The 13,146-nt window shown below is 33.4% G+C and overlaps 3 protein-coding genes across 4 annotated transcripts; 1 reads left to right on the top strand and 2 right to left on the bottom strand.

The window, feature by feature from the left end:
* Positions 1-2,088: 2,088 nt before the first annotated feature.
* LOC100883056 (NFU1 iron-sulfur cluster scaffold homolog, mitochondrial) lies at positions 2,089-3,611 on the top strand. Its single transcript, XM_012281612.2, has 5 exons — positions 2,089-2,287; positions 2,388-2,513; positions 2,617-3,038; positions 3,155-3,255; positions 3,332-3,611. Exons 2-5 carry the CDS (start codon positions 2,431-2,433, stop codon positions 3,554-3,556), a joined length of 831 nt encoding a protein of 276 aa, XP_012137002.1. The 5' UTR covers positions 2,089-2,287; positions 2,388-2,430; the 3' UTR covers positions 3,557-3,611.
* On the bottom strand, positions 3,602-5,597 carry Rack1 (Receptor of activated protein kinase C 1). Its single transcript, XM_003701675.3, has 5 exons — positions 5,340-5,597; positions 4,830-5,038; positions 4,328-4,534; positions 4,044-4,154; positions 3,602-3,963 (listed from the first exon to the last, which is right to left on the bottom strand). The coding sequence occupies exons 1-5, from the start codon at positions 5,446-5,448 to the stop codon at positions 3,646-3,648; spliced, it is 954 nt and encodes a 317-aa protein (XP_003701723.1). The 5' UTR covers positions 5,449-5,597; the 3' UTR covers positions 3,602-3,645.
* Positions 5,598-10,651: 5,054 nt separating this feature from the next.
* LOC100883278 (ribonuclease H2 subunit B) lies at positions 10,652-12,964 on the bottom strand. 2 transcript variants are annotated; one of them, XM_012281613.2, is made up of 6 exons: positions 12,419-12,964; positions 11,989-12,227; positions 11,566-11,851; positions 11,198-11,418; positions 11,036-11,099; positions 10,652-10,799 (listed from the first exon to the last, which is right to left on the bottom strand). In XM_012281613.2, the coding sequence occupies exons 1-6, from the start codon at positions 12,504-12,506 to the stop codon at positions 10,765-10,767; spliced, it is 933 nt and encodes a 310-aa protein (XP_012137003.1). In that variant the 5' UTR covers positions 12,507-12,964; the 3' UTR covers positions 10,652-10,764. The 2 variants fall into 2 exon arrangements, with proteins under 2 accessions (XP_012137003.1, XP_003701724.1); XM_003701676.3 differs by lacking the exon at positions 10,652-10,799 and having other exon boundaries at positions 10,903-11,099; positions 12,419-12,962.
* Positions 12,965-13,146: the final 182 nt, after the last annotated feature.

Below are 13,146 nucleotides of genomic sequence, written 5' to 3'. Positions count from 1 at the left end.
TTGCGCTTGGCGGAGGAGATCTTCGGGTGATGCGGACCGATGCCCCTTCCTTGCTGGATCCTGGATCCTCCCTCAGGATCATCCCTTGTCCAATGGTGGAGGAGTCCACCCCGTCCAATGTAGGCCCCTTCTCGCGGCTGTGGTCCACCCTCAGCCGCGTGGTGGTGGAGGCACTCCGCCAAGACGCGGGAACGTAACAGAGCACATGTGCTTAGAGAAAACATGAGACCTAGAGAAAACGGAAAACAACAAATCCTTGTACTAGCTGTCACAGACGCTGATAATGCGGATTCCTCAAACGCGGGGAATCAGCATATTAGGAATATACAAAACGCGCAGCGGCGCGATAATAATAATATACGCGAAACGAACTGTTCACCGATTATTTACTGACCAGTGGTAGTTAAGTATTTGTGTTTAGGAGTGTTTACCCAAAATTTATTTGTATAACTGTGAATAAAAAAAAGTAGTATTTGTCGTTGACGAACTATCAACGGCAAATCATTTCTTTTTTAAAAAAGTGTTCTTTATTGAGGACGTGACATAGCGAAAATTCAACCCTCGAGAAATTGACGACGGGAATATTTGTAGAAGATTTCGAAGCTTTCAAGAACCGTACGTGAGTTAGTCGAAAACAGCGAATTTGATACGGTCCCTAATAAATTAATCCTTAAAGAATTTCGAAGTGAAGCTATGTTTATTCTCTAGATTCCCAAACTTTTCCTAGCATAAATACCCACGTTGAGTGGCTTTAACAATATAAGTTTTGTCTATTGTACATGAACGAACACTCAGATGGTTTGACTTTTGCTCCTAATTTTTGACCATTGATATAACAAAATAAAAGGCGTGCTGCAAATATTCCCACGGCCTGGTCGCCATACTACATTAACTATATTCAGGATGGTAACAATATACGTTACACGTTATACAGACATATTGTTACTAGACCAAAGAATTGCCTACTCTTTGCCTCTGACCAGTAATGAGATATTGTCTGGGTTTTTTCGCGCATGAGCGGCAATTTTAGTCTCAGTAAAATACAAGTTTCAATAAAATGGGGTACCTTAATCACCCTCCATTATTTTTAAAAAATTCTTATAATTTAGTTGTGAAATATGAATGTATAGATTGGGTGTAGCGTGCCGAATGTATCGCTACTACGTCACGATAAAAATTGATGTTAAAAAAAAATATCGCAACGCGATTTGCTTCTAACACTTAATATTAAAAGCAAGGTTTCAAGTTCTCCCGACTGTTGGAGGTTTGTAATGTTTGCAACGATTGAAGAGCGAATCGGTGAGATGTTTCTCTCAATAATGCGTAAGTGAATCAGACGACTCGCTGTCGTCTTGACTCCCACGTTGACGATGGAGTCAGAGGTCGTACGCTGATTGGTTTTTCGCCTTTTTTAGGAAATTTCAATCAGCGTATCCTTTGGGATTGGGCCCACCCTTCATAGCTCCCTTAGAGCGTCTTCGTCTAGGAAGGGTGGGGAATCCGGTGAGTTGGCGGGAGGACCCCGAACGTCCGGCAATGCCGCGATTTTTTCTTCTAGGTACATTTGGCGACCATAAGTTCCCATTAAGTCCGTGCGTGACCGTTTCTAAAGTACCCTTCGGAAAAAACCGTGTTTATGATCGGAAAGTGACCGTTGAGGATGAAGCGAAAATTAACTCTAAATTTATGGCAAGACATGTAGTAAAATTAACAACTAGAAAAAACCCGAAATATTCTAACTCAAAAACGGCTGCCTAACGGACCGATCATAAATAAACTTTCGAAATCCTCACCCAGATGTATCGTCGTACGGAACATTGGGTAAGATTAGATTATATTCATATACTATATCATTCACTAAAAGGGTATTAAAATAACTTTAAGCAAAATATATAATATAAAAGTAAAGTATTTTATTTGACAGAATCAATAAAAAAGTACCAACATTTGTTGCTAGGGTAAGAAAAATTGCTAAAACCTTATCAGTATTTTATCCTGGTCTCGCTTTCATAACGACTGCTTTTTCGCTGCTTTCCCGCCAACAACACTACGCCATCTAGTGGCGCTGCTAAATAAATACGCTCCTGCATTAATATCTCATCACTGCCTCTGACGTTTATTATTCTATCTCTGTCTGATAAGTAGTCAAAAGGAAAAGATCTTTATGTTGCGTATAAAATAAGCAAGTAAAGGAACATAAATGTCCACTTTAATCACTATCTTTGACTAAAAACGCTTTCTACATATAATACGTCTATGGTTTTAATTAGATACATTTGTATATGAGGTATTGTTGCTATTTTCGCTAGTTTATTTCAAGGTTAGACCTTCCTCGAATGATCCTGCATAATGATATATTTACAATTATTGCATATGTAACTTTGAAGTTAAATCGATGCATAATTTTGTAAGCATAAAAATAATAAGGGAATGATGGATAAAATTTTGACCAATATGTTATGCATAACTCGACGTTTAACATGTAGATCCTGTGTAACATTTCAACCTTTAAAGTAAGCTGACAAAATTTGATGTAACTCTATATAAAATACAACCAAGTAAATATAAATGCGTTTATTCTATACAAAGTTTAATTATAATATTATTATATTACAGAAAAATAAACAATTATACCTTACGTATGTATACAAATTATAATAATCGCTTGCAAAGACCATGTTTTTCTACTTCCATACCAAACTTTAATGTTATACAAAAACGTCAAATGTTTATTCAAACACAAGATACACCAAATCCCAATAGTTTAAAGTTTATACCCGGTGTTGAAGTGCTTCAGCCAGGTCAAACTAAAGATTTTCCGCATGTTTCTGATGCATACTGTTCACCTCTTGCAAAAATGATATTTCGTATTGAAGGTGTTAAATCTGTATTTTTTGGACCTGACTTTATTACAGTAACAAAAATAGATGAAGATGTTGAATGGAAATTATTGAAACCAGAAATATTTGCAGTTATTATGGATTTTTTTGCATCTGGTTTACCTGTTTTAAATGATGACCAGCCTGCAACAATTGCTCGTTAAGTTCTTTCTATTTGACTAATTTTTGTATAATTTTTTTTTTAGATAGCATTATAATTAAATATACAACTATTACATATTAAATATTTGTACATCATTTTTTATTTTTTATAGACAGTGATGATGACAGCGAAATAGTACAAATGATAAAAGAATTATTAGACACGCGCATACGACCAACGGTACAGGAAGATGGAGGTGATATTGTATTCATGGTACGTTTATTATGTCGAAATCAGTTATTAAACCAATACATTTATATTAATTAATTTTGCATACATCTAATTCTAGGGTTTCGAAGAAGGTATAGTAAAATTAAAAATGCAAGGTTCTTGTACAAGTTGTCCGAGTTCTGTGGTTACTTTAAGAAATGGAGTCCAAAACATGATGCAATTTTACATCCCAGAAGTTCTTGGAGTAGTGCAAGTAGAAGATGAAACTGATCAAATAGCTAAGAAAGAATTTGAAAAATTTGAAGAAAAAATTAAAAAGTCTGAAAATAATGAAAACAAATAGATCTAATTATATAGCAAAAATCTTTATGTAAATAAATAAATACAATTTCACTCTTTTTTTTTTTATTATTTCACTTTTATACAAAGTACTTAATGGCTAGATACAGAAACCTGCCAAACGCGAATAGTATTGTCAGAATACCCAGCAAACAGTGTTTGTCCATCAGTAGACCACGCTAAAGATAAACAATGAGGAGGTTCTGCTTTACTTGTCGCAGATACTACTTCAGGTTTTAATTCCTCAACCATTTCTTTGGTTTCAAGATCCCATATCTTGATCCATGGTCCAAATGCAGCACACAGCCAGTAGCGATTAGGACTAAAGCACAAAGCTGTTATGATATCATTATGATCTAGAGTATGCAGATGTTTTCCATCATTTAAATCCCACAGCATAGCTTTGCAATCCTAAATTTTAACAAAAATTTGTTAATTGTTTGTATATGGTTAATTTGTTTGTAAATAATAGAAATTTTTCTAACATATACCTTGCCACCAGAAGCACAAAGCGAACCATCAGGAGACACTGTAACTGTATTGAGATATCCAGTGTGCCCACTGTGGTTGATCTTTAGTTTACAGTTGGTTAAATTCCATACCTATAAAATATTTTGTAATTTAAACTAAAAGTAACTACAAATTTTAGTCAATATTCCACAAATTTGAAAATCAGTCCCATATCCGCAAACAATCACAAATATCATGTTAAATAAAAGTATTCATCATATTATCATTATAAAAGAAAGATGTTTTCATAAAGTAATTAATTTACCTTAACTAATTTATCCCAACCTGCAGAAACAATGATGGGATTTGAATGATTTGGAGAAAAACGCACACAGCTAACCCAATCTGTATGTCCATCTTCTTGAATAGTGTACTTGCACTCTGCTAAGGTATTCCACAGTTTAATTGTCTTGTCTCGCGAACCAGAGACAATTTGACGATTATCCACAGAGAAGGCAACACTTAAAACATCCTGTCAACATATAGTTATTCAATTTGTTTAATGCAAGGTTAATATGAATTATTTTATTTAAAACATGTGCATATACCAGATGCGATCAATACTTACAATATCGTAGACTTATTTGCCCACCTCTTCTATTTATTAAAGATAAAAAAAAATATATAAAAAAAAGCTTCCGTATATATCCCATCACTCACGTAGTTTTATCTTCTGCCCATGGCATTCAAAAAAAAAAGTGAAAAAAAAAAGCTTCCATATATTTCATGAAGAATGGCGACTGTAGATCAGAAGGAAGATGTCACACCTTGGTATGGTCTTCAAATCTTCTTGTGGTACGTCCTGCAGCCAAATCCCACAGACGAAGAGTTTTGTCCCATGAACCAGACAGAGCATAATTTCCATCGGATGACAGAACTACATCACTAATATAGTGAGAGTGACCGTACAAACGCTTTTGCGGAATTCCATAATTGGCTTCATCACGTGTTAATTTCCATACTATTAGAGTCTTATCTATAAAAAATCATATATAAAATTATGGAATTAATGTATAATTACTTTTTGATTTATTGTGTTAAACGGAACGACATAAAATACATCAAATATGGTATATACTTTTATCGTTTTAGCAAACAGTAAACAAATGCAGATGAGATAGTATACGACTAATTAAAACATTAAGTAAAACACAAAAGCTATTCTTAAAAAATATAAAGGATTTATATGAATGAGAAAAAAGCTTTACAGCATGTTATATAAGATTATTATTTTCAGAGACAAAATATAAAAAATATGATTGCGTTACTGCACTTACCACGTGAGGAAGACAATATCATATCCGGATATTTTGGATTTGTAGCAATTTGGGTGACCCATCCATTATGCCCCCGAAGTGTTCCCCTCAATTGAAGAGTTTCAGTCATATTTAAATGGTATTAAAGGTTTCTACGTTGTGGATTAAAATGGATATTAATTTGCGATCCACATCCAACAAAGCATCGAACGAAAAGAACCACCTTTCCACGCTTCACAAGTAATATGAACAGTCACGATTCATGTAGTTACAGATATGCGACATATATATAAGAAAGAACTAAAACGACAAGTTATCGTGCGTCCTGTGCATGTAACTCGGTTTAAGTTCTCTATAATCTATGGTAATGCGCACGCGCTCTTATGACGATAATGCAGTGCATTTCTTTTATTGTCTTTTTCCTCGATATCACTTGTTGTTACTGGATTTCTATAAATGCCCCACCGGGGCATTTCGTATGAATATGAAAATAGAAAGAGCATTACTTTTGTGGTTACAAATTTCCATACAATTAAAATGTATAATTTAAATAACAATATATGCATGTATGTGTATTTGGATATGTGTATGCATAAGTTATCAAAAGAGTTGCATTTATCATCATATATGTTTTTGATATATTTTAAGTTGGTTTTCTTTTATATATACAGTTTTATAATTATAAATCTAAAGATGATTAGTGGTAGTATATATAGTAAAGAATAGAAAGTTATGAGAATTTTATAAGGAATAAATTATATGGAAGTGAAACTTTTGAAAATGGCGCCAATTTGCATTTAAGGATGTACTTTGATTTGGGCCATGTAGGTTTTGTATAATCTAAACGCCATCTTCTGTTAAAAAGGAATAAATAAAAAATTGAACTAAACTGAACCGAGGCTGTCACCTATGCAAATTAAATTCAGTCTCTCGTAAAATAAAATATACGATATTGTTATGCTATCATGTAAATTGTACTTTATAATAACTACGGCGTGAAGTTAGCCTAAGGGTATACCTCAGTGAGTTTAGTGACAATGTGGTGATCATAACGTAAGATCGAGAATGGGGGCCTCTGGTGGGGGACATGAGAAGCTCTAGACAAGGATAGATAGATCCTTGTCTCTCCAACGTATCTTTCTTTTCACGAAACGAGGCAAAATTCGTTTTCTGGCATACTACGGCGAAACAATGATGCCGTAGCAAGGTTGGTGGGCGCCCGAGGCATCGATTTTTAAAAATTTTTTATGTGCGGATGTATGCACATGTAATTTTTTGTTGTAATTTTAGGGAAATAAAGGAATATAGTGTTAATAATCGTTAATAGTTGTTAATTTGTTCTATCAGAAAATTAGTCATTCTTTCACGTACATCTAATATAAATTTGGCTGCGATTGACGTTCGGCGCAGTATTTATGAATAATTTGTTTGTTATTTAGTCTGAAATCATATATACTAAACTGGTTCGAAGAAGATACCGTATCGCATGAAATATAAGGTTTATACATTTGGCGCATTACCGCTGCGCGTTCCTCGGAAGAAATAACGCAGATATAAGAGAAGAATCGATTACTACTATGAGACGAAATAGACTACGTTTCCATCGAGGGTTCAAATCGGGTCAGAGTCGGGTTAGAGTCGGGTTGGGGTGAACGCTTTTACGGTGGAAACACCAAAGGTTTAGTTGAACTCTACCCTACAAAATTTTAGGGTAGCGTTCAATTGGGTTCGGTGGAAACGACAAGAGTCGAGTTCGTGTTGCCAACATAACAAATTCAAATTGCATTGTGTATCACGTGTTGTATTAATCGGTGTAGAAGAGGTTATTATTACTTTTTGTCGGTGATCTTGTAATCTGAGAAATAATTTTTGTATGTTATTTTGATATTGTAAAATTAATATTGCTCTCCTTTACATGTCAGAATATGGTAGTTGACTTTGTGCAGTTGGTAATGTTCAACCCTGCCGCAACTCCAACCCGCGACTCAAACCCGACTCTAACCCGACTCTAACCCGACTCTGACCCGATTTGAACCTTCGATGGAAACGTAGTCATAGTTAGTTATATGGAAAGTAGATAGAAGAGAAAAAAATTTATAAATAAATCATATGCATAATAAAAAACTTTTTTAATAAAATGTACTGTTTGTAATAATTGCAATAACTCTAAATATTTTTTAACGTAGATATAGATTTAATGATAAAAAAATGTTACATACTTACGAAAATAATTTATGTGATTACTTTAATGCTATTCGTGCAAGAGAAAAATATTCAAAGATCAGGTATAAGAAATAATGTGTTTCGGGCTTCGGGTGATTAAAATTTTTAATATGAAAGAGATCGGCAAATGGAAAAGAAAGACAGATAGAATGTTGAATCGGTCGGCAAACAAGAAAGACTCGTGCGTGTTTTGTCTTTTGAATTCAAAAATCAAAATTCTTTATTTTTGGTTTTTCGTGAATGAAACTTTGATCATCGTATTCGTCTTGTTGTTCTAATTAAATTGAGATCAAACACGATATAATTTGAAGCATATTTACTGGTTTAATTGACGATAAAAGTTTCTGACGCAGAGGAGGGAAGCGAGTGAAGAAGAAAGAAATACTGCGGTCATGGTAGTCGGCAAAGATCAAAAGTCTGTTCAATTGTTTGCAATGTTAAGCATTGCTAACTGTTTTATATTTCATCCATTTTTTTATACAACTTTCTCCATCATATTCGTGACATTTTCCTAATTAAAATGAGACCAAACATGACGTAATTTGAGTTATATTTACTTGCAATATCTTATTGGAGTAAAGTGATCGATGCACGCGTAACATTTGAACTTACAAGTAAATATGTCCCGAAGTACATTATGTTTGGTCTCATTTTAATGAGAAAATGTTACAAATATGATGGAAAAAATTTCAAAAAAAAAATCAAAAATAAAAAAGTTTTATTCTTGCATTAGGAGCGTCTTATGGATTGGTCACTGTTTGTTTACATTCAGTTATCTTCGCTCGAAATGTAGGACCTGCACGATATCTGCATCAGTTCAGAACCGAAAATGTGCAGATATCGAATATTTAAATATTTCCTTTAAAATTAATATTTTAATAAATTAATATTTCCTTTAAAACAGTACTTTCCATTTTGAATTTGCGTGCCTTCTTTTGTCAATATATACAGAGTGCCAAAGTGTGACAGCGCGATATTTCATGAACTATTGATGTCACGAAAAAGTGCTTATATGGAAATTGCAGGGTAAAAGGGGCCCTATGTTTTGACAGAAGCAACATTTTTTTATTGTTATTAATGTAAAAGATATGATGATGAAGTTTCACTTTTTAAATGAAGCTATATTTTTTTCCATCATACGATAGTGTTTTTCAACACGAATTCATTAAGGTTTAATGTATTTACCCGATTTTTATTAGTTTTCGAGATATAACGCTTAGAAATTTACTGATTTTCAGCAAAAACGTCATATTGTTGTGGTAAGTGCCACGGGTTTGACTCTGCCTGCCAAAACTGATAGCCGAGGGTCTACGTCTAAACTGTCGAACATTACTAAGCCGCCATCTTTCTGTAGCACACTGTACTGCCATACCGTGTGCAGACTTCGACAGCGCACCGGTAACATGTCGATATTCGCCATCAAACAGAGCGATCCGCACTTTTACATTTGTTTGTGGAAAAATAACTGTCAGAAGACGTCGCAGAAGAATGTTGCACTTTCTTATTTGTCGAAGTACACATCAAGATTCGCCGACTTACGGCGGCCGCATCAATACTTATTAATTAGCATTTTACTTGGAATCTCAGAGCACATGTACCACATACAATAGTTCTTTGAAAATTAATTATTTACCGCTTTCGAGTGCTAGCGATCCCGCAGACAACCTTCCAGACGTGAGACGAGCTAGTTCGCTGCCGCCCAGTTCTTACCTCTCCCGAGCAACTTTGGTTCTCAGTGCTATGGTAAGCATCACCACTCTTGGGCGAATTCTATACATCCTGCGTTTCGAAGACGTTTTTTCATGCTGAACACTTCTGGTGTACAACGAATACAGCCACAGGTTTTCTCGTGCACGTAAAGGCTTCTAGGCACGGGCGAACCCATGCACTACTGCTTTGGATCTGCTGTCTCCGAAAACCTCCCTGATTAACTGTGCTTCCTAGTTAATATTTCATGCTCTGAGTTTTTCTCGTAAGGTCAGATCTATCCATAACAAACACACTGACTAATACAAAGTTTTAACTATGCTATGGCACGTCCGTCCTTCAACGCGTTTTCCGGAAAAGTGCTGTTGTACTCTCAAGGAAAATTCATCTACCAAAAAAAAACGTTAAAGTTCAATGCGGGAAAAGTATATCTTTCGGCGGCATGGTTGAGTGGAAGTAGGTGTCGCCACACTTGTGAGGCCTTTTTTTCTTTTTTTTATGTAGGGAAAATCTTCCAAAGGTACCCCGCGCCACTGAGAAAGAGAGCGCGGGATTATACCGAATTTTTATCGGCTAAAACTTCCACAGTAATCCTTCCAAGACGCATTGAGGGCCCCAGAAATTCTTGAAGAACACAACTGAGGCCCCGCGCTAATGCTGTTTTGAGCTTTTCCCGGAGAAGGTTAAAGTAACGATACGCTTGTTCACGACGACGATCGGTCATCACACTCGAAGCTATCGTTCTCGCGTCTGGGCGCGAGTTATTCTCGCGCTCTGATTGGTCATTGTTTTTCCTTAGTAACTCAAAAACGAAGCTTTAAACCCCACTATTGCAAAAGAAAATCTTGTTCAGAATACCGTCCTCTACTACCCCTTTCAGGAAGTAATACTAGTGACGAGACACCCTGTATTGGTGTTTGAATTGTATCAGTGATGAGGGACACGTTGAAGCTATGGACCGAATGTCTCGCAGATAAACTGTTATACTCAACAAAACAGTGTAAACAACTTGTATCACAATCTCTAGATGAAGACCTGAGAAAAAATAAAACAACTTGTCGACCATAGTTCCTTTTCTTGATAAACGCAATATAATATACAATAATTGTTATTACTGTTTTGTCGTTACTTCTTATTTTTTGAAGCCAAATAATAAACAAATTTATTATTAAGCAAATAAAAATGATGCATTTATGAATACGCAGAATGTCCCAGTTTACGCATGCAAAGTATTAAGTATGTCAAAATACAATTTGTACAATCAGGAGAACGAGTGTATAAACATGCATGCATATACAGTAAATACCCAATTTTCAATTGCCTATAGCTTGAAAACACAACTTCACATGATATAGAGTTTAGAAGTAATACGCTTTAACTGGAACAATCTTTCTCAAACATAATTAAACTACAATTTTTTTTTATTATTCTGAAATTTACACATATATATACTTAAAATGTTTCTACAATATATTCCTTTGTAATACATGTTTACTATACTCAGAATCATAATTAATTACAAAATGCTTTTAGCATTCGAACGTAGGGAAACTGCAATAATAAAACATTTATTAAATAAAGGTAAAAAATTCTTCTGTGCATTTAAATAATTGTTTAATTTTTGCTCATGTAAAGCAATTAATCAATTCCAGAATAAAGATAGCTAAACTTAATCATATTGCTTGAATAATATGCATATACATTACAGTACTTAAGTTCTTTTAAATTTATTTTAAATCTAAAGGTACTTTTTAAGATTCACTTTTTTTTAAAAAAATTAGTAATACTTTTGGATCCAGCTGCAGCTTTCTGTCGAGACAATTCCTTTTTACTGACAATGGTTTTCTGTGGCTGTGGGAAACATAAAATGACAAAAGATACGTGCATTTTATCTTCTTAAATGTAGACTGTGTGTATATATATATATATATATATACAAAAAATATTACCTTTTCTAATTTAGTAGAATCAGATACTTTTGGTTTCAATATTGACTCGTTTTCGGTTGTATCTTTCTTAGATTTTTTTTCGTCAACAGTTTCTTTAGGACTACTTAACTTTCTTTTTTTATTTTCTATTTCATGTGATAGATTTAAATGATGCGCCAGTTTATTTGATAAATCTTCTGCAAGATATTCTGATACAATACCATGTGCATATTTTAAATAATCTATAGAAGAAAATGAATATGTTACATGTATCATTTTTTACAGTTCTGATGCATTAAAATATTTTTTTCTGTGTATAACTAGATAGATCATTAGAAAAATGATTAAATTTTAAGTTTATGAAATATGAAATTAATTTTAGTTCTCACCAACTTCTGAAATATTTTCAAATTTAGTACTTTTAATATAAGTAGCACTAGTAGCACCCTGTGATACATGAATACCCTTCTGCTTTAAAACTTCTGCTACTCTTTCAACTTTTTTTTGCAACCAAATTAATGTTTTTTCTTCATTAAATTTGTAGGCTTGTATTGATTCATCTCCTTTATGGTCAGCAATTAATGTCAGATTTAAATTCTGACATTGAATAAGACGGGACGTCTCTGGAAAATCTTCATCCCAAAGACATTGTTCTAACGGCTGTGCTTGTTGTGACTACGAGTGTAATATTTAACTTTACTAATATTTCAAACTATGAAACCCTTATGATGGAGTCAACTAAACCCCTATATTACATTAGAATCAATTAAAATGTGTAATAATCGCAAAAAAAGCATGTGATACAAATTTACCTGTCTTAAATAAGGTAATATTAAAAACATTGGATCAATAGGAGTAGATAAATGCAGTTTTCCATCAGATTTTACATTGTCGTCTATAAACCATGATCTTTTGTTTTCATCGAACGTTAAAACTTCTTGTACCGTTAAATTACCTGGACTAAAGACAAACATTGTAGGTTGATTTAAAGCTGGATGTCTTAACTTAACTACATCAGGTGTTCCATTATCTGCATTATCTAAACTATCACCTGAAATATAAATTAATTTTACATTTAAAATATACTTAATAGAAAATGGTACAATCAACCGAATTTAAACATTAATAACAATAGTAAAATATTAATAACTTTTTAAATAATTTATAGAATATATTAATATTATTTAGCTGTTACATAAATTTACACAAAATTTGGAATAAAAATAATCTTCGTTTATTCACCTTTCATTAAGAAAACCCATGTATTTGTCCCTGGATGTGAATTAGTTGTTTTAACACATTTCTTGGGTGATGCTTTGGTGCGTGGCATATTTACCCGCGTTTTATACAAGTTGATATTATGTTAGGTTATTTATACTTTTCGTTCAATTTTCACCGTATATTAATATAGATATGTATATCAAATTTAGCGATCAGCCATTTTTGGTAAAAGGACCAAATCTTAATCTCTTGTTGTTTGTTGGTCGTAATGTATTACACTGTGTATATTTCTCATTAAATAAGCACGTTAAATGCGACATGCCGCCAATGTTGCGGAAAACAATATTTGAAATCTCGATGTATAGTCGAACATCAGTGAATGGTCGATGATCGGAGAATTAACAGAGGCAAGACATTACCGCGCTAATAAACCATCTTTTGAAAAAGAAAGGAGTTTCAAACTTATATACTCTAGTGTAAAACATTTAAACTACATGCACGTATCTTCCTCATACAATTCAAACTTTTTGTAAAAGCATGAAATATGTAAACGTATATTCACTTCATATGACTTAACAATTATTTTATACACACATATATATATATATATATATATATATATATATATGTATATACACATCAATGATTTTAATAACATAATTCTATAATATACCAAAAAATGCATTAGTATGAATAAACTTATAATACTTTAATATTTATTTTGTTTTTTATGTTTAATATGTGTAAAT

The sequence above is a fragment of the Megachile rotundata genome, chromosome 1, assembly GCF_050947335.1.
Source record: "Megachile rotundata isolate GNS110a chromosome 1, iyMegRotu1, whole genome shotgun sequence".
NCBI lineage: Eukaryota > Metazoa > Arthropoda > Insecta > Hymenoptera > Megachilidae > Megachile > Megachile rotundata.
This window is presented reverse-complemented; position numbering and strand designations above follow the sequence as displayed.